The sequence below is a fragment of the Hyperolius riggenbachi genome, chromosome 8 (assembly GCF_040937935.1).
Source record: "Hyperolius riggenbachi isolate aHypRig1 chromosome 8, aHypRig1.pri, whole genome shotgun sequence".
Taxonomy (NCBI): Eukaryota; Metazoa; Chordata; class Amphibia; order Anura; family Hyperoliidae; genus Hyperolius; species Hyperolius riggenbachi.
Genome location: NC_090653.1, coordinates 220317282 through 220340876, shown reverse-complemented (window position 1 = coordinate 220340876; position 23595 = coordinate 220317282). Strand labels below are relative to the sequence as shown.

Here is a 23595-nt window from a genome sequence, read left to right as displayed (position 1 = left end):
AAACGATCATTAGTGGTTGTATTGGATGACCGTTTGATCGCAGTATAAACATGCTGTTTGGCTATGTGCCTAGCAGCCTTTTCTTTTATAGGATGCTGGCAGGGAGAGAAGGATTGAGATAGAGTAGAAAGATATCTTGTTTCTTCCAAGATACAAACAGTGTCATTAAAGTTTTGCAGATATATGTACTGTACATGATAGTGCATAAAATTAAGTATCCTAAAAGCTCTTATCTCTTCACCTTGTCCAAATGCAATACCCATAGTGCATCACTTCAAGAATGTGGGCGGGACCATGTAAAGATTTGTTTTTGTGGCCAAATGTAAATTTTCCTTCTTTAAAGGGAACCCAAGCCGAAGCTCCGGTTCAGAAAGAGGTACATACCCGAAGAGAGGGAAGCCTTTAGGGTCCTATTGAGGCTTCACTCAGCATTCTCTGCTGTCCTACTGGCGAGTGCGGACCCCTCCACATTGGGGCCACACTCCTCTTCTTTGACAAGTGCATGTGCAGTAGCATGGAGTCACTTGTGTATGTTTGGCTCCAGTTACTGTGCATGCGCAGCTGTGCTTGGGTGGCTACTAGGTGGCCACAATAAAATTGCCGACTATCCGTTGTCGGAAATCCTCCAAAGGTCTGCACTCAACGATGGGGGACAGCAGAATACGGAGGGAAGCCTCTATAGGATCTTGAGGCTTCCTTCACTTTAGGTAATTATCCTTTTTGTACTCAAGCTTCGGCTTGGGTTTCCTTTAACCCTTAGTCGACTGCGTCACGCCGATGGGCGTGATCGCGGTGGCAGCCCCAGGACCGCCTAACGCTGGGGGGGGCTTTTGCAGGAGATCGCGCACACCGATGCACGCTCATATCCGCTTGGATGACGGAGTCATCCGTCTCCCAGCGGCAAACAACGCTAGGAAACAGTTAGATGGAGAAACCACCATCTATTTACTCTGTACAGTGCTGCGATCTAAGGCAGCACTGTACTGGGGACAGCCGTGTGGCAGGGCTGCCCCCCTGGCAGGCTCAGGGGTTATCCGCCGTCATAGGCTGAGGTCTATGACAGCCGATCACAGTGATTGGCTGGCAGGGGGAGGGAGGGAGAAGGGTATACAAAATAAAAAAATATCAGATTTAGAAAATAAAGATATAAATATTTGTAAAAAAAAATAATAAATAAACATCCTGGGAGCGATCATAGCCCACCAACAGAAAGCTATGTTGGTGGGCAGAAGAGGGGGGGAATCACTTGTGTGCTGAGTCTTGTGGCCTTGCAGCAAGGCCTTAAAGCTGCAGTGGCCTATTTTGTAAAAAATGTCCTGGTCTTTAGGGGGATTTAAGCCTTTGGTCCTTAAGTGGTTAAAACAGAAGGTATTTGTGATAATGTAGCTGATGCATCTCTCCCAAATAAGCAAAGCATCCCTTTATGTCCTTAAAAGCAAGGCTGCACACCCAAAACCTCAGCCGCTTTCGATCAGTTTGATCTATGTGACAGGATGGAAAATCTAGGTGGATCTGCTGCTGGCAGCAGGTCGATGGCCCATAGAGTTGCATTGGATCTAATGGTCCAATAATGCATTTAAATCGATTTCCAATAGATTTAATTGTGAAATCTGTTGGAAATCTGTTCCTAGTGTGTGGCACACATCAGATATATTCCTGCCATATTAAACTTCACAGGCATCTGACAGAAATCTATCTGATGGTCAAATCTGCTGCAAATCTATAAGTGTATGGCCACCTTTACTCCAGCTTACAAGACTTATTTCAATCCTCTCCCCTCCTTTGGAACTCCCTTCCTCAACACATCCACCACTTATCCAAACTTACACTTTTTAGGCACAACCTAAAAACTCACCTCTTCAGGCAAAAATACTTTCCCACTTAGAATACTTTGGTCAATGACCACCACCATTTTTCCATCTCAGGCACAGCTTACCTTCACCTATTGTCCTATCTCTTAACCCTTTAAACTGTAAAGTCAATTGGCCAGGGCTCTCTTTCCCTTGATGCTGTATAATGTGTGTACATATCCACCCCTGTGTAAAGATCCATGGTTGATTTGTTCCCTACATCGGCTGTAATCCACCATTAATTTGTTGTTTGTTTATAGGCGCGCTCATCTGGATCCTATCTATCCCTCAAACAGAAATGCTGGCTTGCTTCACCACTAATAATAGTGTTACATTACACCAAAAGCATACATAAAAAAAGATGGTTCAGGGTGCGCTGCCCAAATGTCCATACAATACTTATTACCCCAAAAGGAAACCAGTCCACTGTAAGGCTCATACAGACGCTTGCCTAAGGCCGGCTGAGGTGGGCGATAATGACCACCTCAGCTGATAGGCGTGTGTACAGTGGGCCTGCAACCCCTGACCCACAACCCGCAAGCAATCCTCACAGTGGATCAACTCCCCCCCCCCCTCCCGCGACAGACAATCTCTTTATCCATCCCGCCTCCCCCTTTGTCTTGTATTGTTAACTATTGTATTATGTATATTATATGGCTATACCTTACATTCTTCCATACAGCACCACAGAAGATGTTGTCGCTATCTAAATCAATAAGAATAAGAATAAAATTCACATAAAGCTTGGCGTGGACCCTGTTCACTTGCTTGGGTGCTGAAGTACAGTGTTTGGCATACCAGTAGTTTGGGTTTTTCGAATGTAGGATCTCAAATTCATTCACCAACACTACAGAGCAGTGCCTTCATAACCCTACCCTCTTCCTTGTAGCATGTTGCAAGTTGTGTGCATTTAGAGGGTTACGTTTTTAGTAGCCCTAAATAGGAACCAATCCAGAATCAGTTTTCATAAGTCTGGCTCCTCTAATTTGCTGAATGTTGCATTCAGACTGCAATAGGTCACAACTCACCAGATCGTTTTGCATGATGTTAAATAATATATAGTAGTTATAACCATCTAGTTCATTGAAATTCCCATCTTGTTTTACACAGGGAGCATTGTCAGCCCCCACATCTGACCCTATACTCTTCCACAAATATCCGAGAGATTTACAGGCTGAGAATCCCGTCTTATCCACCCTCTAAAACACAAGTCGTGCAGGCACGCGTCCTTTCCACGGCTAATTGAATTTTATATCCCGCCGATTGCTTTCTAAGATGCTCCCCTCCTCCTCTTATCATTAAGAACTAATTAGTATTCAAGGGAAATTGGTCTTAATATATTAAAATTGGTTAAGTGCCTTTAGACCTGTTTGAAAAGCCAGTGTCTTATTGAGAGTCGTAACGAGGGACTGTGTGTATGTAATTAATTGAATTACAATTAAGAATTTTCATTAAGCAAAATACCAGTACATTAAAATGATAAGCCGCCATGATTCCTGCCTGCTAAACTTCTGTTTTTGCTGGAAGCGATAATACATGCAAGTCATGTTTACATTTTATATTATCCCTAACAATCATATTGGAAAACCTATTGATTATTTTGGAGTCTATACATTCCTGGTATGTGACTGGATGTATGATTAAAGTAAACCTGCCCTTACTCACACCAAAACAAATCAAGGTGTACACTAGATGGAGTGTGCTTTCTACATACTGTATTATGGATGCAGGGCCGGCCTATGACCTGATCGGTCTGCACATCTACTGCGCGCAATTTTGAAGTCCAGGAAATGCTTCTTGCATGTGCTGCCCCAGTTTTCCAGCAGTAGAGCAGTCTCTGTGTGCTTCAAGTTCACTTTGTTAATTTTTGAGCATTTGCCAAGCACTTCATTAGTGACAATTGCATCATTATTCCTTACACTTTGGTGGCATTTTTAGAAGTGAGAAGTGCGTATTTAACACTAGGTAAATTTATGAAAAATGCTAGACATTTTGGAAATTACAATGCATAAAGGGGGTTGTGACATCCAAAACTAAAACATTGCTCAAAAATAGTTTGTGCCACAAAAATATATGTAATCCCATTTTATTCCCCTAAATATCTCCCTATATGTCCTCCATCTTATTTTATTTTTACCTGGTCTGGGTTCCTTTGCCTAATTGCACAAACTGTGCATTGCCAACAGGATTGCGGGAAGTTTTTTTTTCTTCTTTTTTTTTTAAACTACAGTTACAAGCTTATCTTAGCGTGCAAATAACAGAAAGCTTTGTATTTCTGATAAGATGAGGACACTATGACCAGAAGGTAAATGAATCCCCAACTCCCCACCCTTTCTTTGAAGAGTTTACTCACTGAAGTAAACCTGTTGTCTAGGTGATGTTAGCTGTGTAGGCATTAAATGTAAAATAAGCAGTACATTACTGAGACTAATATACATTGCTGAAAAATGCACAGAACTGTGCAAGGGTGATCAGGCCCTAACACTAGACCATGAGGGTCACCTCTGGGAAAAGGGGAAGAGAGTGCGAAGGGGAAGCATCAAAGTTTCACTCTGAAGCCCATTGCCTTGTAGTTACACCCCTCTGAGGCTGGGACAGCAGGGATGGAAAAAGTAGGACACTGTATAGCATCCAACCAGAAGATGGGTTTTTCTATTGTTTTACAGGTCTACACTAGGAAAAAAAACACAGCTATGATACTGTTCATTATTGTGGGCCTCACCTCTACCTCTACCTTACTTCTCTTTATATAACTTGGCTGTGGCTTTCATCTGCTGACCTGATCTGCACGCCAGGTCCAGAGGAGTACCTCAGTAGTAATAGATCATTTGGTAGCTCAGCTATGGCGCATCTTGCATTTTTTCTCCTTGCTTTGGTCATTTATGCTTATGCATTTATTAATCCTGTCCTGTCTAGCCATGCTGACTAACGACACTAACATTTTGTGAATAAATTATATTAATTTGCCACATAAAGGCAAGTTTATTTGCTCTCATATCACAAGGCACTTCCATTTAAACAAAACAATGACGTCTTCATTAATCTGCCGCTGAAATCACGCGTCTGCGGCTTTTAGGCCTTGCATTAGCCAGCGCAGTAAGCCGCGTGTCACGCCGTCTCCGCAAGAGGCTAAATCACCATTTCTGCCATATTTTATGCAGCACTTTATTTAAAAGCATCTGACTGATTATTTCCCGGCTCCCAACGCTGGCATCGCGGGGGCTATATTTAAACAAAATCCGTCAGAAACCTTCATTTCCAAATTGGTTGTGGTCCAAAATATCATAAAAAGGCAGCAAATGTCTGGCATTCCGGCATGTTATTTTTAAAGTAATTGACGTTTTGGCTTAATGAGCGGTTACCTTCATTATAACTAATAGCTTCAAGAAAAAACAGGGTGTTAGTAAAGAAGGATATATGAGGTCGATAATGGGGCCAATGGCAGCTTTATGGGAAAAAGTTGTTAAAATCCCTCAGTGCCTAAATCACTTGAGAGTGAAGGTCTCTGGGATTAACCTCTTATGTACTGAAAGGATCTGCGGTTACTTAAAGGACCACTATAGAAAAAAACTATTATTCAAAGCATAGAGTCATTTATGTCGTAGCAGCAGAATAAAATCCTTAATATACATTGTGTTGAGAGATGCAAAGAAGCATGAATTTCACCTGTCAGAAGGGATGATAATAAAGTTGGGTACCCCATATAATAATTAGTAATTGGTTACCACATTTCAGCCAGGCCATAACAAGGCTGTGCAGTCTCATTTCTGTGAGTGGAAGTACACTCTAATCTCATCCTTCAGGCTGGGTGCACACATGGCAAACGCTAGCGTTGCAGAAAACGCTGCGTTTTTGCCACTGATGGAAGTCTATGGGCCGCAGGAAAAAACACATGTGCGTTTTATATGCGTGCTTTTTCAAAAAAGCTGGTTTTGTTGCGTAATATGCAAAAACGCATAAAAAAACGCACATAATGAAAGTCAATGGGACTGCAATGGTATGCAGTTTCATGCATTTTCCATGCATTTTTATATACGTTTTTGTTTTCCCAAAAAATTGTTTTGTGATGTGTTTCCACTTCCTGTTGTCTTCCTAGTGATTTGCATAGATGGAAATATAAAAACGCATAAAAAACGCATATGCGAAACGCAAACACATTAAGCCGCTTGAAAAACGCGTCTGCAGTAAAAAAACAAACGTGCAAAAAAAAAAAGCACACAACATAAAATGAAAACATCACATAAAACGCAGCCTTTCATGTTCTGTTATGTGAGCACCCAGCCTCAAGCAAAACTGAACTGAAAATAAAGTTATGAGATCATTCATAGTACAGTGGGTTGCAAAAGTATTCGGACACCCCTTGAAGTTTTCCACATTTTGTCATATTGCTGCCACAAACATGAATCAATTTTATTGGAATTCCACATGAAAGACCAACACAAAGTGGTGTACACATGAGAAGTGGAACGAAAATCATACATGATTCCAAACATTTTTTACAAATAAATAACTGCAAAGTGGTGTGTGCATAATTATTCGGCCCACTTTGATCTGAGTGCAGTCAGTTGCCTATAGACATTGCTTGATGAGTGCTAATGACTAAATAGAGTGCACCTGTGTGTAATCTAATGTCAGTACAAATACAGCTGCTCTGTGAGGGCCTCAGAGGTTGTCTAAGAGAATCTTGGGAGCAGCAACACCATGAAGTCCAAAGAACACACAAGACCGGTCAGGGATTAAGTTATTGAGAAATTTAAAGCAGGCTTAGGCTACAAAAAGATTTCCAAAGCCTTGAACATCCCACAGAACACTGTTCAAGCGATCATTCAGAAATGGAAGGAGTATGGCACAACTGTAAACCTACCAAGACAAGGCCATCCACCTAAACTCACAGGCCGAACAAGGAGAGCGCTGATCAGAAATGCAGTCAAGAGGCCTATGGTGACTCTGGACGAGCTGCAAAGATCTACAGCTCAGGTGGGAGACTTTGTCGATAGGACAACTATTAGTCATGCACTGTACAAAGTTGACCTTTAGGGAAGAGTGGCAAGAAGAAAGGAATTGTTAACAGAAAGCATAAGAAGTCCTGTTTGCAGTTTGCCACAAGCCATGTGGTGGACACAGCAACCATGTGGAAGAAGGTGCTCTGGTCAGATGAGGCCAAAATGCAAAACGCTATGTGTGGCGGAAAACTAACACTGCACATCACTCTGAACACACCATCCCTACTGTCAAATATGGTGGTGGTAGCATCATGCTCTGGGGGTGCATCTCTTCAGCAGGGATAGGGAAGCTGGTCAGAGTTGATGGGAAGATGGATGGAGCCAAATACAGAGAGCACCACAAATTATTTTACATAAAACATACGGACAAGCACCAACAACATATAATGCGAATTATAATAGTATGGGTGGGATGTGCTAATTGGGAAAATAAGATATGCATGAACCACTAGGAGAAAAGTACCCAAATTTAAACAGCACCAAGCCACTCAGGATAATATTCAAAAGTACAAATCTTTATTGAATACGGAGACAAACAATGTTAAAACCAGTATTAAAATTCACCAAAGGTGAAAAACGGCGGTATAATTGTGTCAAGAAATAAATAGTAAATACAAAATAGATTGTCCTCACAACAATTTCCCCCAAAATTATTAAATTGTACAGACCATAAGTATAGGACTTCCAAAATATATTATATTCAGACTGATAGGTCAAAAGGTGCCCTCAAAATGATAAATATAGTGGTGAGACCATATAAAAAGGTGTAAGTCATGAATTGAGCACAAAGTGCTTGAAATAGTGCATTATTAAATACATATAAGGAAGGTAATTAGCCTTATAAAGGTCCAAGTGTGGTAACAATTAGGAAACCACTACAGTGCAACAATAAAGCAGTATAATATGCATGCAGTAAGTAAAACACTACCTAGGAGAACCTGAGTGACCCAATACGTGTATGGAGTAGTGAAGGTGAAAGTTAAGAACTTACATGAGGGAAGAGGAGGACGACTGAATAACTGCCGCACGCCTTAATGCATCGCGCGGGTTCAACCCGCTTCAGAAGGAGGCTTCTTTTCTCCTAGTGGTTCATGCGGAGCCAAATACAGGGCAAACTTGGAAGCAAACCTCTTGAAGACTGCAAAAGACATGAGACTGGGGCGGAGGTTCACCTTCCAGCAAGACAACGACCCTAAACATAAAGCCAGGGCAACAATGGAATGGTTTAAAACAAAACCTATTGATGTGTTAGAATGGCCCAGTCAAAGTCCAGATCTAAATCCAATCGAGAATCTGTGGCAAGATCTGAAAACTGCTGTTCACAAACGCTGTCCGTCTAATCTGACTGAGCTGGAGCTGTTTTGCAAAGGAGAATGGGCAAGGATTTCAGTCTCTAGATGTGCAAAGCTGGTAGAGACATACCCTAAAAAACTGGCAGCTGTAATTGCAGCAAAAGGTTGTTCTACAAAGTCTTGACTCAGGGGGCCGAATAATTACGCACACCCCACTTTGCAGTTATTTATTTGTAAAAAATGTTTGGAATGATGTATGATTTTCGATCGACTTCTCACATGTGCACCACTTTGTATTGGTCTTTCACGTGTATTTCCAATAAAATTGATGCATGTTTGTGGCAGTAATGTGACAAAATGTGGAAAACTTCAAGGGGGCCGAATACTTTTGCAACCCACTGTATGCGTAGTAGTAATGGTAAGTAGATGCTTCCTGAAGTCTCACATTCTTATTTTTAATTTAAGTGCTATAATTCTAAGTGTAAATAGCAACCATGTTAGTATTTTAAAAAATACTAAAGATTCTAAAATTAGGAAAATTAATACTTACCTACAGGAAATTTTCCTTTCCTGGTGCAATTCCATGGCAGCATACTCTGGGTTATGGCCCCGCCCCTAACCCCATTGGACAGTTTAACTATAAGTTCTTTGCCTGCACACTCGTATACCATCTTGATAACTATCGTCCTCCCCGAACTGGGTGGGATCGTATGCTGCCATGGAATTGCACCAGGAAAGGAAAATTTCCTGTAGGTAAGTATAAATTTTCGTAATTCTCTGGTGCTTCCATGGCAGCATACTCTGGGATTTAACTAGCCAGAAAAACACAGAACAGGGAGGGACTGCATAAACCATTTATTAAATAGCCAAAGCAGCAATAATGATAGAACGACCAACCGTAGCAGAGGTAAGCATACAAGGATCAATCCTATAATGGTCTATGAAGGTATGCGCAGATGACCACCCAGCAGCTTTGCAGATGGACACCAACGAAACCCCCGCTAAAGAGGCCCAAGAGGAAGCAATTCCTCTGGTGGAATGAGCTGAAGAACTTTCAGGGGGCTGAAGACCCTTAAACCTATAGGCGCTGCAGATAACTTCGAATCCATGCAGCAATTGTTCTGCTTGAAACCTCTTTACCCTTTTGAAAGCCTTTAGGGGAGACTAGGAGGTGGTCAGATATCCTAAAGTCTTGTGTAAGGAACAAGTATCTTTTTAGGATAGATACGTTTAGACTAGAGGATGAGGTCTAGAGTTTTCTGGATCTTCGAACATGGCCGGTAGAGACCATTCGCTATCCAAATGGTACATTGTAACTACTTTTGGTAAAAAGTTCATCATTGGTCTCAACACTGCTCGATCATGATAAAGAACTAGGAAGGGTTCCTTGTAGCCTAGAGCGTGGATTTCAGAGACTCGCCTGGCCGATGTAATGGCTAACAGAAAGGCTAGTTTGTCTGTGAGATTGGTTAAGGAGCAGTCCTCCAAAGGACAGAACGGAGCAGAGCTGAGAAACTCCAACACTACTGGTAAGTCCCATTTAGGAAACATATTTCTTCTAGGAGGTCTCAGTTTTAATGTGGCCTTCATAAACTGTTGAACCAAAGGATGAATAGCCCACTTTTCCCCTGATAGGCCTGGTGCACACCAAAAACCGCTAGCAGATCCGCAAAATGCTAGCAGATTTTAAAACGCTTTTTGTTATTTTTCTGTAGCGTTTCAGCTAGCATTTTGCGGTTTTGTGAAGCGTTTTTGGTGTAGTAGATTTCATGTATTGTTACAGTAAAGCTGTTGCTGAACAGCTACTGTAACAAAAAACGCCTGGCAAACCGCTCTGAAGTGCCGTTTTTCAGAGCGGTTTGTGTTTTTCCTATACTTAACATTGAGGCAGAAACGCATCCGCAATCCAAAATCTGCAGCAGCCCGGGAGTATGCGTTTCTGCAAAACGCCTCCCGCTCTGGTGTGCACCAGCCCATTGAAATACATTACCCTAGCGGATCCGCACCCGCAAGCGGATCGCAAACCGCAGCAGAACCGCTCTGGTGTGCACTAGGCCATAGAGTGGATAAAGCTGTAACGTGCACTTTTAGGGTATTATAACTTAGACTTAAGTCAAGGCCTGCTTGTAAAAAATCAAGAACGTTAAAAACATTTGCAGTATTAGGATCAATTCCAGATTTTGATGTAAAGTCTATAAACTTTGTCCAAACTTTCTTGTACACTGTGTTTGTGAATGGTTTTCTTGCTTTTAGCAGAGTGTTAATAACTGCATCGGAACAGCCTAGGCCGGACAGCCTTTGCCCTTTATATCCAAGCTGTCAAGTGTAGTTTGTGTGGAGCGGGATGGAGAAATTCTCCTTGAGACAACAAGTTGGTCACATTCTGAATGAACAGAGGTTCCGATTGGGCTAACTGTAAAAGCAACGGGAACCAAATCCTGTTCGGCCAGTATGGCAATACTGCCAGAACTGTTGCTGACTCCATCATTACTTTGCGTAAGAACCGGAATATCAGAGGGAGCAGAGGGAAGGCATATAGAAACTGGTGCGGCCGTGGTTGTGACAGTGCATCCACCCCCTGACTCCCTGGAGCCGGATTCCTCGTGAAGTATAGAGGTACTTTGAAATTCTGAGTCGATGCAAACAGATCCAGTTTGGGGATTCCGAACTTCCTTGTCAGATGGAAGAAAACCTCCTGGTTCAGAGACCACTCGTTGTTGTCTAGCGATTCTCTCGACAGGAAGTCTGCCTTCCTGTTCAGGTGACCTGGGATATGAATTGCCTTCAGGTATAGAAGATTGGCTTCCGCCTAGGAGAGAAGATGATCCACTTCCTGGGACAGAATGTGGCTGTGAGTTCCACCCTGATTTTGAATATATGCTACCGTTGTAGAATTGTCCGACTTTATGCACACCGGTTTGTCCTTGAGAAGGGGAAGAAAAGCTATTAGAGCCAGGCGGGCTGCTCTCAATTCTAAGAAGTTGGAAGTGTTCGCAAAAGGCCGACAGGGCCAGCGAGCTTGAACTACACGATCCTGGCACCACGCTCCCCATCCGATCATACTGGCATCCGTGGTCACATAGATCCAAGAGAGTGGGCGAAGAGAGTAGCCTCTTTCCAGGTTCTTCACTTCCTGCCACCACCGAAGAGAAAGTTTCATAGATTGTGAAATTTTTATCTTTTGCTCTAGATTTTGCTTGTCCCACTGGCATAGAAAGGGCAGTTGAAAACCCCTCATGTGCCAGTGCGCCCATCTGACCATCGGTATCGTCGCTGACAAGGTACCGAGGAGTTGCAGACATTCTCTCACCGTCATGTAGGAGGCCTTCTGAGAAACTTGAATCCACCGGATTATAGTTGGAATCTTTGACGCCGGAAGAGAGACAGTATCTTGATAAACAGGCTACAGGAATACTGCGGCATTGATGGCATAGTTCTTCAGTGGTTCCAATCCTTCTTGAGTGGCAGAACCCAAAAAGTGTCTATGGGGCCCTTCCTGTCCACCCCTGTATCACTTAGGTATGGGGTGCCCCAGGGCTCAATCCTCTCTCCCCTGCTTTTCACGATTTACATGTTACCGCTGGGAAAACTAATCCAAAAACATGGCCTGACATACCACTGCTATGCAGACGACACTCAACTATATCTTTCCTTCAAGCCTGGTGTGACAGACCCAACTCTAACTATAAACGCCTGCTTACGTGAACTACAGCAATGGATGAATGACAACTGGCTGAAACTAAATGCAGACAAAACTGAAGTCCTTCTGATAGGAGGGCAGAGCATGATAACAAAACAACTTAACTTGCAGTCTTCACCACTGGGAATAGGAGGCACGGATCTGCGCAGCTCTGATCATGTGCGTAGCCTGGGAGTTCTAATTGATTGGGATTTAAAGTTCAGAACTCAAATCTCTGCTGTGGTGAAATCATCCTATTTTCACCTGAAGAACATTGCAAAAATCAAGCACCTCATACCCCCAGAAGATCTGCCAACCTTAGTCCACGCCTTCATCACATCCCGACTGGACTACTGCAATGCTCTCTACACTGGCCTTCCAAAAAAGGTCTTGTACCGACTACAGCTGATACAGAATACTGCTGCCAGACTGCTAACCAACCAACCCCGTCACTGCCACATAACGCCAGTCCTGCACTCCCTTCACTGGCTACCTATAGAATGGAGAGTCCTATTCAAGATCGGCCTACTGACATTTAAATCCCTGAATAATTTAGGCCCTGGATACATGAAAGATATGTTGCAGCTGCGTAGCAATCCCCGCATTCTCAGATCAACAGGTTCTAATAATCTAGTCATACCCAGAGTCCACTTGGAAACTTTTGGTCCCAGAGCCTTCTGTCATGCTGCCCCTACGTTTTGGAACTCCTTACCTCAACAGATCAGGACAGCTCCATCCCTGGACGTGTTTAAATCCAGACTGAAAACCCACCTGTTCAGTTTGGCATTTGCAGAAATATAACTTTTGTTGTGTGAATACTTCATCCTACTAATTACTGAATCTGAGAGAGCCTAAGCGCTTTGAGTCCTATGGGAGAAAAGCGCTATAGAAATGTTATTGTATTGTATTGTATTGTTGTATAGTATTGTCTTCCGTGTTGAACAGAGCACCTAAATAAATCATGTTTCTGGTTGGAACTAATTGACTTTTTGGGTAATTGATGATCAAGCCTAGACTTTCCAGTAAGGTAAGACAGGTTTTCACATGTTGAAGAAAATGTTGATGACAGTTGGAGAGAATTAGAACATCATCTAGGTAATGGAATATTCTGAGCCTTTGTTGTCTGAGTATAGCGATCGAAGCCTGTAAGACCTTTGAAAACGTCCTTGGTGATGTCGATAGGCCGAAGGGTAAGGCGGTGAACTGTAGATATAAACCCTTTAGAACAAACCTGAGATAGGATTGGTATTGAGGGTGAATTGGGATGTGGAAATAGACGTCTTTGAGGTCTATTGAAGCCATAAAATCGTCTGGTTGTACACAGAGAATGATTGACTGTAAGGATTCCATCTTGAACTTGGGCAAGAGTATGTGTTTGTTCAACCTCTTCAGGTCTATGACCGGTCTCCAATCTCCTGACTTCTTCGCAATCAAGAAGAGAGGTGAGTAGACACCTTTGCCTTGCTGAGAGATTGGGACCTCTCGGACTGCATTTAGTAGGACAAGTTGTTTGACATACTGAATTAGACACATTCTCTTTTGTTTGGACGCAGGAAGGTGGGTTGGAAGAAATATATTTCCCGGTTGGGATCTGAACTGCCATCGTTGACCTCTTTCTATGGTCGACAGCACCCAGGGATCCGAAACCTTGTCCGCCCACACTCGAGCAAAAGACCTTAGTCTCGCTCCAACTGTGGACGAACAAGGCCTCAAAAGGACTTCCCTGAATCCTGACGAGCAGAAGTAGTGCTTTTTACTGGTTTCGGCAAGGAAGTTTGCATTCCGCGCCATTTTCTTTGATATTCTTTGCCAGGCTTGTAGTTTTTAAAGTTTCTGAAATTTTGAAAATTGCGTCTTCTGGCCAAAACGCTGCTTTCTTGTTTTTCTGTCCTGTGGGATGTCTCCTGACTTCCCACCTGATTTTCTCGATATTGCTTTATCCAGCTTTTCTCCAAACAGCGCTTTGCCGTCATACGGGATCTTCAGCCAGGTCTGCTTGGAATTAGCATCAGCATTCCATGATCTTAACCAAAGGGCTCGTCTAGAAGTTACTGAAGAGAGCATAGCTCTTGAGGCTGCCCGAACTCCATCTATAGCTGCCTCTCCCACGAAGTCAGCAGCAACTTTTAGATCTTCTAGTCCGGAAATTATCTGTTCAATATCCGCACCTGATTTCACTGATTCTTCCATGTTATTGATCCATACTTTCATTGCTCTGGAAAGGGACGTTAAAGAGATGGACGTTCTGCAAGCAGCTCCTGCTGAGACATAGCATCTTCTCATGTCACCTTCTGCTTTCCGGTCAAGTACGTCCTTAAAGACGACAGTATCATCCAGAGGCAAGGTGACATGCTTTGCAAGATTAGAAATTGAAGCATCAACGACTGGAGCGTTTTGCAGAAAACGGGCATCTGTATCTTTGATAGGGTATAATTTTGCCCATCTATTAGTGAATGAAGTTTTATTTTTAACTTTTGCCCATTCCTCCATGATGACTCCTTTAGAGTGCAGAGGCGCTGAGTGTCGTTTGTTTTGCTAGATGCTGTAACTCCTTTTTCTATTGCCTGAGGAAGCGGGCGCTGACCCGTGAAACGCGTTGCTTTGTTTTATCTGGAGTTCGTTAATAAATAGACTGAATGTACAGTCGTGTTGTGTCTGCTTGGAGGGGGTAAGTCCACCACTGCCTCCTCTAATTACCAAGTTTTGGCTTTTAAGCTCCTTTAAAACCCATTTTATCCTTTTGGCGCCTCTGTTCTCTCTTATATAATATTGTATCCACCCTTGGTGGAGGGTTGCGACCCTTTCTACTATCTACAGAGAGCGACTTCTTATTCCTGAGTGGGGTCAGGATAATCTCCCCACCTGCCTTTACAGTGGTTGCCTATTGGTGACCCATGTTTGTGAGTATAACAACTATTACTCTTTGTCATTACCCCCTTTGTCAATACATACTACACTATTGGGGCTCTTGGTGTTCCTCTGTTTATGATGACTCCTTTGATTTCTCTAAATAGAGGGAAAGACGGTCCAACCTTAGCCAAGTTCCGATAGTACTTTGGAACTTCTCCAAGGGCAACCTCAGGATCTGACCACTGTAAGGCCTCTTTGATGGCTGCTATCAATGGCTCCACTAAAGAAAACTGAAAGTTATCTTGATCTTCAAGCTCTGAATTTGAATCCACAGAAAGACTTGGATCCAAAGGAGGTTCCGCTTGCGGCATAAAAGAGGCTTGAGCTTGGTCCGCGTCTTGAGAAAGAGGCACAGTGGTTGAAGTGGAGGAAAGCTGAGCTGCAATTTCTTCCCGCACAGCCTGTCTTATGAGATTGAGGACCGTGGATGAGTCTTCCGCATTATTAAGCGTATTTTCTAGCAAACAATTGCTACATACTATCTTCCCCGGCAGGGCCTTATTGCCACACATCCAGCAATCTGTCTTCCTGGGCCTTGGAGGTGGGTAATAGTAGCGAGGCGAGGGGGAGCGTCTTCTAGACCTTGTTCTTGATCTATAATAAGGAGGAGAACTTGGCCGGCGGGATTTAGATCTACTCCTGTTATCCTTGTTAGAAGAGTGCTGTTTGGAGGATGATTCGTAGACTTTAGAAGATGTTTGAGAGCGATGGTTATGTGGATCTTTAGGTCTAGAAGGGCTAAAAAGAATACTAATTAGTATCCATAAAGCCAAGACCCTCTTTTTTTTTTTTTTTTTTTTTTTTTATCTCCATACCTGCGAGCTTGTTGCTGATCTTTTGTGCGCCCCATTTTGGGAGAAAAACTGGCTGCAATAAAGAATAGAGAAAAAAAGAATATTGAAATATATGAAAATATAAAAATAATATTTTGTCTAATACTGTAACATAAAAACACCTTAAACAAAAGAATGGCAGTGGAAATAAACACCAAGGAGACTGCTGGCTTGCTGGGAGGCTCAAGTAAGCACCTGTCAGCTGAAAAAACGCCGTTTAAATAGAAGACTGTGGCCACGAGCATGGTCAGTTTGAGCTACCCCTAACAAAGATGGCCGCCGTGCATCAGGAGGAAGGGCAAGGAGGCGGAACAGAGGAGAGCCACTAAAGAGGCCTAAATCTCGCGCTCGCGCGTGAGAGGACAGCCCCAGGACGCCAGGCCCCGGAGAAGATACACTCCAGACGCTCCTCCGCTATCTCCCTTCTGGGAGATCCGTTTGCCCGCATGGACAGCGGTATTGTGGTATACCACTCTGCTAAACGCCGCCCAGGGACCCTGCAGCAATGAAGGCTCCCACTCTGGGGAACAAGCGAGGTAAGAGGAAAGGAGAGTGAACAGGCAAGAAGTTCGAAAGTTAAAAAGTTGCAGCACGCACCATGTTCTGCTTTTAGCAGAAACAACCATACAGGGATCAGCCACCTGACCTCCCTGAAGTGCATTTAGCACCCACGCGAGGCTTCCCCAGGGAAAGGGATAAACCCTGGGTAAAAAGTTGTTTGTACAAAACCTGTGAAAAAGAGAAAGTGTCCAAGGGAAAGGGGAGGACAAAGAAAAAAAGATGGTATACGAGTGTGCAGGCAAAGAACTTATAGTTAAACTGTCCAATGGGGTTAGGGAGCGGGGCCATAACCCAGAGTATGCTGCCATGGAAGCACCAGGGAAATCTGTTTAACTACTTAAAGGAGTTATCAGGCAATCTTACCAAAATAAGTGCTACTTACCCGGGTATTCCTCCAGCCCCAAGCTCCCAGCATGTCCCTTGCTGCAGTTTTCCCTTCAGCCGTTCGCCCCAGCTCCGTCCCGGTCCCCGGCGATGACATCAGGGCGACCTCCAGGTCGGCCTGTACTGTGCCTGCACGAGCGGCGCTGTCAATTCATTGAGATAGTACACTATATTGGGCTCTCGGTTTCCTTTTGTCTCCTTCAAGCTCATGATGAATAAAATGTATAATTCCAAGACACAATAAGGAGAGAAAGCCCTGCCCTTACGAGCTTACAATCTAAAGGAATAGGGATTAATCAAGACATGGGGTAATAAACATACCTAGAGGCAGTGTGTTTTAGGATATCTAGTAGGAGTGCAACTTGGCTTTGGGACAAAGGGGAAGTGGCCTAAGGTAGAGCATATGCTTGTCGGAACAAGTGAGTTTTGAGAGAGCGTTTAAAGGTAACAAAGGCTGGAGAGTGAGGGATGTGTCGTGGAAGGAGAGGAGGAGTGAAGCACGTGCAAAATCCTGTATACGTGAATGCGAGGAGGTACCGTATTTTTGGAATATAAGACGCTCTGGAATATAAGACGCACCTAGGTTTAGAGGGCAAAAATCTGGGAAAAAAATGTATACAGTATATACTAAACCTGGTGCGTCCATATTCCAGGAGCGTATTGTACAGTACATGTTCTTCCCATTGTCCTCTTGTGTCCACTATGTGTCCCTTTCTGTCCCCCTGTGTGTGGCATCCCTTCCTGCCACCTTGTGTGATCCTCTTGCCCCATATGTCCCCTCATGTCCAGTGTGTCTCCTCCAGCCCCCCTCTGTGGTCCTCAAGGCCCCTTGTGTCCACTCCTGTCCCCCTGTGTGTGTCTGTGTCCCCTCCTGCCCCCCTTGTGTGTGTTTCTGTGTCCCCTTCACCCCCCCTGTGTGGTCCTCCAGTCCCTGTGTACCCCTCCTGTCCTCCTGTGTGTGTCCCCTCCTGTGCATGTCCATGTGTGTGCCCCCCCAGTCCCCATCCTGTCTTCTGCCCCCCATGTCGAGCTCTCCCCGGTAACAATAACTGCAGAGCAACTCACCTTTCTATGGATTCCAGTGCTGTGTAGTCTGCTGTGTGGTCCTCCGCCTCCAACATGTCAGCTACACCTGTAAATGAAAAGTTAGCGCAGAGACACTCACCTACTCGGCGGCGGCACGACGATCTGCAGACATCTCGGTCCCGGGAGGCCGAGATGTCTGCTCACCTACTTGGCGGCAGCCGCAGCGGTGGCAGCACGATCTGCAGACATCTAGTCCCGGGAGGCTTCCCCTAGTGACAGCTCCTGCTAATGACTCATTGAGTCATGGGGAATGACTCATTGACTCATTCACAGGAGCCGTCTCTAGGGGAAGCCTCCCAGGAGAGATGTCTGCAGATCTTGCTGCCACCGCTGCGGCTGCCGCTGAGTAGGTGAGCGTCTCTGCCTAACTTTTCATTTACAGGTGTAGCTGACATGCTGGAGGCGGAGGACCACACAGCGCTGGAATCCATAGAAAGGTGAGTTGCTCTGCAGTTATTGTTACCAGGGGAGCGGACCGGCAGACCACACAGGGGGACAAGGCAGGGAGTCCCCGACAATGCGGTGGAACAGCGGTTGGCATCGGCAGGCGGTTCTGAAGTCGCGGATTCCCTGCCTTTGGAATATAAGACGCAGGCACTTTTTCTTCCTATTTTTGGGGGAGAAAAAGTGCGTCTTATATTCCAAAAAATACGGCAATTCTAGAGGCGGGAAACAGCAGGTCATGTGCAGATCTGAGATTACGATTAGGTTGGTATTTGGAAACTAGTGGGGAGATGTACAGGGGAGAGAGATTGTGGAGAGCTTTGTAGGTTGGAGTTAAGAGTTTGAACTGAATCCTCTGGTTAATTGGTAGCCAATGAGGAGCTTGACAGAGAGGATCGGCAGAGGAAGAGCGAGAAAAATGATGAATGAGACGAGCAGCCAAGTTCAGTACAGATTGGAGTGGTGTCAGTCTGTTACTTGGTAGTCCACAAAGTAGTATGTTACAATAGTCCAGACAAGATATTATAAGAGCATGTATTAACTTATTAGCTGTGTCTTGAGTGAGAAAAGGTTGGATGTGAGATATATTTTTGAGTTAGGAAGGCAGGAGCTGGCTAGGGAGTGAATGTGAGGGATAAATGAGAGAGAGGAGTCAAATATTACCCCTAAGCACCGTGCTTTGGGAACCGAAGTTATGGGAGAGTTGTTAACATTTATTGTTATATCAGGCAGAGAAGTGGACAGATACTGTGGAAAAATGAATAGTTCTGTTTTACTCATATTACATTTTAAGAAGCGAGAACACATCCATAGAAACACATACACAACTGATGCCAACTATGAAAAACTATAGGAAAAGGGCTCAGACGTAAGTTTAACATACTGTACACATAAGAAAAGAAGCAAGACTGACAAGTTTTTGCCTGGGTGGAACATTTAATTCTTTACCGTTGTCTCTCTGTATATGTTATGTTGAAAAAGATTTTAGTAATCTGCTTGCCGATTATATTCCAGAGGAATTGTGATAGACAATATAGAAACTGTAGGTGTAAATGTAGTAATTATTTTGTTGCCTTTTTTCCGAGGCTCGCGAGGAGAAGAGCCCCAAGAGGAAGAGACACAAATAGATATTGCCACAGTGCAGGACATGCTCAGCAGCCATCACTACAAATCATTCAAGGTCAGCATGATTCACAGGTTACGATTCACCACAGATGTCCAGCTGGGTAAGCCACCTTTCTTCAAAGCTTTCTTTTTTACTTTATAATCTTGCTTTCCCAGACAGCAGAAGATGGGGAAATAACTGATTTATGTGCCGTAAGGCAGCAGTGGGCAATCCACCCTAGTGGAAGACAGATGCTCATGCATACATGGAAGACTAGGACTTGTCCTTGCTTGCCAGAGTAGCTTGCAATAGTCAGAGCCGGATCGTCCACAATGAAACCTAAGGGCTCGTTTCCACTGTTGCGGTGCGGAATCGCCTGGATTCCACCTCAGAAGAAATCGCATGCGACTGCGTTTCCGCATGCGGATTTAGCCGCGATTTCGCATGCGATTTCGCATGGCAAGGAGCCAGGCGAATTTAACCATGTCACTGCCTGAGTAAAGCTCCATAGCAAACCATGCGAAATCGCGGGGAAATCCGCATGACAAAGCCGCATGCGATTTCCCTATTAAATGCATTAGCGGCGATTCACCCGCATTCCTCCCGCACGTGAAATCTGACGGCTCTACCGTGCAGATTTCTGCCGCACTGAAAAACGCTCCCGCCGCCGCACAAGTGGAAACAGCCCCATCCACTTACATTGACTATGCGAATCCGCATGCAGTGCCCGCATGCGGATTCGCTATAGTGGAAACGAGCAGGTTATTAGGGTGTGGTGCATGGCTGAAATTTGTTCTGGGCCTGTTCCACCTTCCAAAAAGGTTATGTGACAAGGCAGGAGAGCTAAAGCTGCTGTTTTGCTTGGATCTCATTTTCACCTTAAAGTGGGATTGTCAGCCACAAAATCGAATTCCATTTACTCACTGCTTTGTGTTTATTATGTAGTCTACATGCAGTCTGCATTGCAAACAATATAATCATAAATGTTTCTGCTGTAATAAATCTTATCTCGGTCATCAGGCTCCATTCTGGTACATTGCCAAGGAGAGGGAAGCTTGTTTTCTCCCCTCCCCCATTCCTGCTCCTCACTGATTAGCAGAGGGCAGTTTAGTGTGACAGGCTGAAGCTGGGAAGGTAAATACACCTCACCCGTATGCAGAAGATGCTAGAAATACGATCTATGCTGTGCTCACATGGGTTTACAAAGCAAGCTAGATACGACAGTGCAGTTTCTAGGAGAATAAAAAGATTAAGGGAGGAAATTACATCAGCATTTTCTTCAGTCAGAGGCAGTAAAGATGGAAAATCCCTGGAACAGGTTTCTCTTGATTAATTAAATAATATTTACGGAAATATAAATGTGGACAGTACAATAAATCTGCTGGGTAAGTAGAACAAGTACAGTATTTATCTACTTATATATGTGTTTTTACCTGGTATATATAGCGGTTCCTGCTGCTTTAATCCATCTCTGGCAGCAGTGGCTGTATGTACAGGCCTGCAAAAATAAACACAAAGCAATAGCTCCTGTTAAAGCTTTCAGCTTGTTATGGTCTCACCATTATCTTTGAAAGGTACAGAGAGTAAGCAGCAAAGGAGGTTGTGAATCCTGGCCACCATCACAGTTGCCATGCACCATTACAATCCATGGTTCTATTGCCAGCCAGAACACTACCTGCATGGAGATTCTATGTTCTCAGTGTCTGTGTGGATTCCTTCAGGGTGCTTCAGTTTCCACCCACGTCTCAAAAACATATAGATTTAAAAAAAAAATTAAAAAAAAATGGCCCTACACTTTGGTAGGAACGTTAAATTGTAACCCTTCCTAAAGAACAGTTTTTTTGTTAAATGTACCATGCTAGGTATACACAATGCAATTTTCTGACAGCTTTTTTTCCAACCTGTCCGATCTGATATATAATCGATTTTGCAATTGATTTTCCCTTCACTTCTATGGAAAGTCTTTTGAAAAATCAATCAGAAATCAGATCAGACATGTTGGAATTAATCTGTCAGAAAATTGCATGGTGTGTACCTAGCATTAAGTGAAATGCATAGTGGTAAAATGCATGGCGGTATTTAGGGAACATGCTGCACCCCATTCCCCCAGGGATAATCACCACACCCACCTTTGCATAACATGAAAGGCAAGGTGCGCACTTCACTCCAGTGCTTTGCAGTGTTGCGTATTTGGAACAGATTATTGTAGTAGTATTACACTATTTGAAGATCATTTCACTCAGGTGTGAAGTCCAGTCTTCATAATCAAATCTGTGGTGTTGGAGTTGAGGAGTCAGAACAATTTTAGGTACCTGGTTGTTTCATGAACTGAGGAGGTGGGAGTTGGATGATTTATGTACCAACTCCACAGCCCTAGTAAGTATGAGGCCTCTTTTCCACGGACTGTTGAACTGTGTGCTCAGCAAGCAGTTGCCAGGCTGCAGTGAGCAGTTATCAGGCAGCTGTGAGCAGTTACCAGGCAGTAGACAGCAGTTGTGAGGGCTTGAGAGGCATTTCACTGCCTAGTAACAGTCCGTGGAAAAGAGCCCAAAGACTAAGGAGTCGGAGTAATTTTGGGTATCTGGAGTCGGAATCAGTGATTTGATAAACTGAGGAGCTTGTGGTTTTTAGGAGAAAATATGCTTAAAAAGTTGAAAACATTTGAATTTTCTGAATTTTTCAACCACAAATATGTAAATGTGTTAAATTGCAGCAGTAAGGCCTCTTTTCCACGGACTGTTGAACTGTGTGCTTAGCAAGCTGTTGCCAGGCTGCAGTAAGCTGTTGCCAGGCTGCAGTAAGCTGTTGCCAGGCTGCAGTAAGCAGTTGCCAGGCTGCAGTAAGCAGTTGCCAGGCTGCAGTAAGCAGTTGCCAGGCTGCAGTAAGCAGTTGCCAGGCTGCAGTAAGCAGTTGCCAGGCTGCAGTAAGCAGTTATCAGGCAGCAGTTATCAGGCAGCAGTTATCAGGCAGTAGCAAGCAGCTGTGAGAGTTTGAGAGGCATTTCACTGCCTAGTAACAGTCCGTGGAAAGGAGGCCTAAAACTTTCAGAAGCTGATTATTCCATGTTTTCTATGCAGAAATGTAAAAATATCGGGTCGCGCCGGGGGTTGTATCGTGTAGATTGGGTTTTAGATGGGATTAGTACCCATACAGAATATAAGTAATACTGGCTGACGAGGAGTTTGGTGAATGGTGTCAATGTTTGGTTGTCAGAGGGGAATAACTTGGTCAGTATGTTTGAATGTGGGTATATGAGCTTGTGTTTATGGGTGTATGAAGGTATAGATGGGTTTGTATGTGTAGTAGGATGTATGGGGGGGGATGTGTCGGTCTGAACAAGTGGGTTGGGTTGTATAAGAATATCTGTGTTTGGTTTGTATATATTTTGTAACTTTAACCACCTGAGCGGTCTGGACGAGCTCAGCTCGTCCAACACCGCCGGAGGTCGCCGCTCAGGCCCTGCTGGGCCGATTTTCATCAAATAAAAAGCAGCACACGCAGCCGGCACTTTGCCAGCCGCGTGTGCTGCCTGATCGCCGCCGCTCTGCGGCGATCCGCCGCGAGCAGCGGCGAAAGAGGGTCCCCCCAGCCGCCTGAGCCCAGCGTAGCCGGAACAAAAAGTTCCGGCCAGCGCTAAGGGCTGGATCGGAGGCGGCTGACGTCAGGACGTCGGCTGACGTCGATGACGTCACTCCGCTCGTCGCTATGGCGACGATATAAGCAAAACAAGGAAGTTTAGCCATAGCAAAATATTGGAAAATATTACAGATAGTTTACTATAAAAATGCAGTAGTGGAATATTGCTAAGTTTAGTGATATTTTACTGGTGGCAATCCCCTGCGCTCTTTTTTATTCTGGAATTTTTTTTACATGTATGCGTCTTTCTTTAAGAGGAACTCCAACCAAGAATTTAACTTTATCCCAATCAGTAGCTGATATCCCCTTTTACATGAGAAATATATTGCTTTTCACAAACAGACCATCAGGGGGCGCTGTATGACTGATATTGTGTTGAAACCCCTCCCACAAGAAGCTCTGAGGACTGTGGTGCTCCTGGCAAACTGCCGCAATGTAACAATGTTCACAGACAGGAAATAGCTGCTTACAGCTGTCTCTAACAGCCAAAACAGCTAGCAGCAGCTACATAACCTGCCCACAGTAAAAATGTCACGATGTGATACATTTCAGAATGTAAAATCGGGGAGAGGAAAGATTTTACAATGAGCAAACACTGACTAAATCATTTATACATAATTATTGTGTATTATAGACACGGACATTACTTGACAAAGGAGGTTCGCCTCCGAAACGTTGTTGTATATCTCATGTCTGTTTGTCTTTAACCACCTTAGTGGTATGGACGAGCTCAGCTCGTCCATTACCGCCAGAGGGTGCCGCTCAGGGCCTGCTGGCCCGATTTTGATAAAATAAAAAGCAGCACACGCAGC

At 44.1% G+C, this 23595-nt stretch overlaps 1 protein-coding gene across 1 annotated transcript in view; it reads left to right on the top strand.

The window, feature by feature from the left end:
* MAPKAP1 (MAPK associated protein 1) overlaps nucleotides 1-23595 on the top strand; it is a 245109-nt gene that overhangs the window by 188420 nt on the left and 33094 nt on the right. The window contains exon 9 of the mRNA XM_068247952.1: nucleotides 19128-19268. Within this exon, the coding sequence (XP_068104053.1) occupies nucleotides 19128-19268 (141 nt within the window). The remainder of the gene's footprint in view (nucleotides 1-19127; nucleotides 19269-23595) is intronic.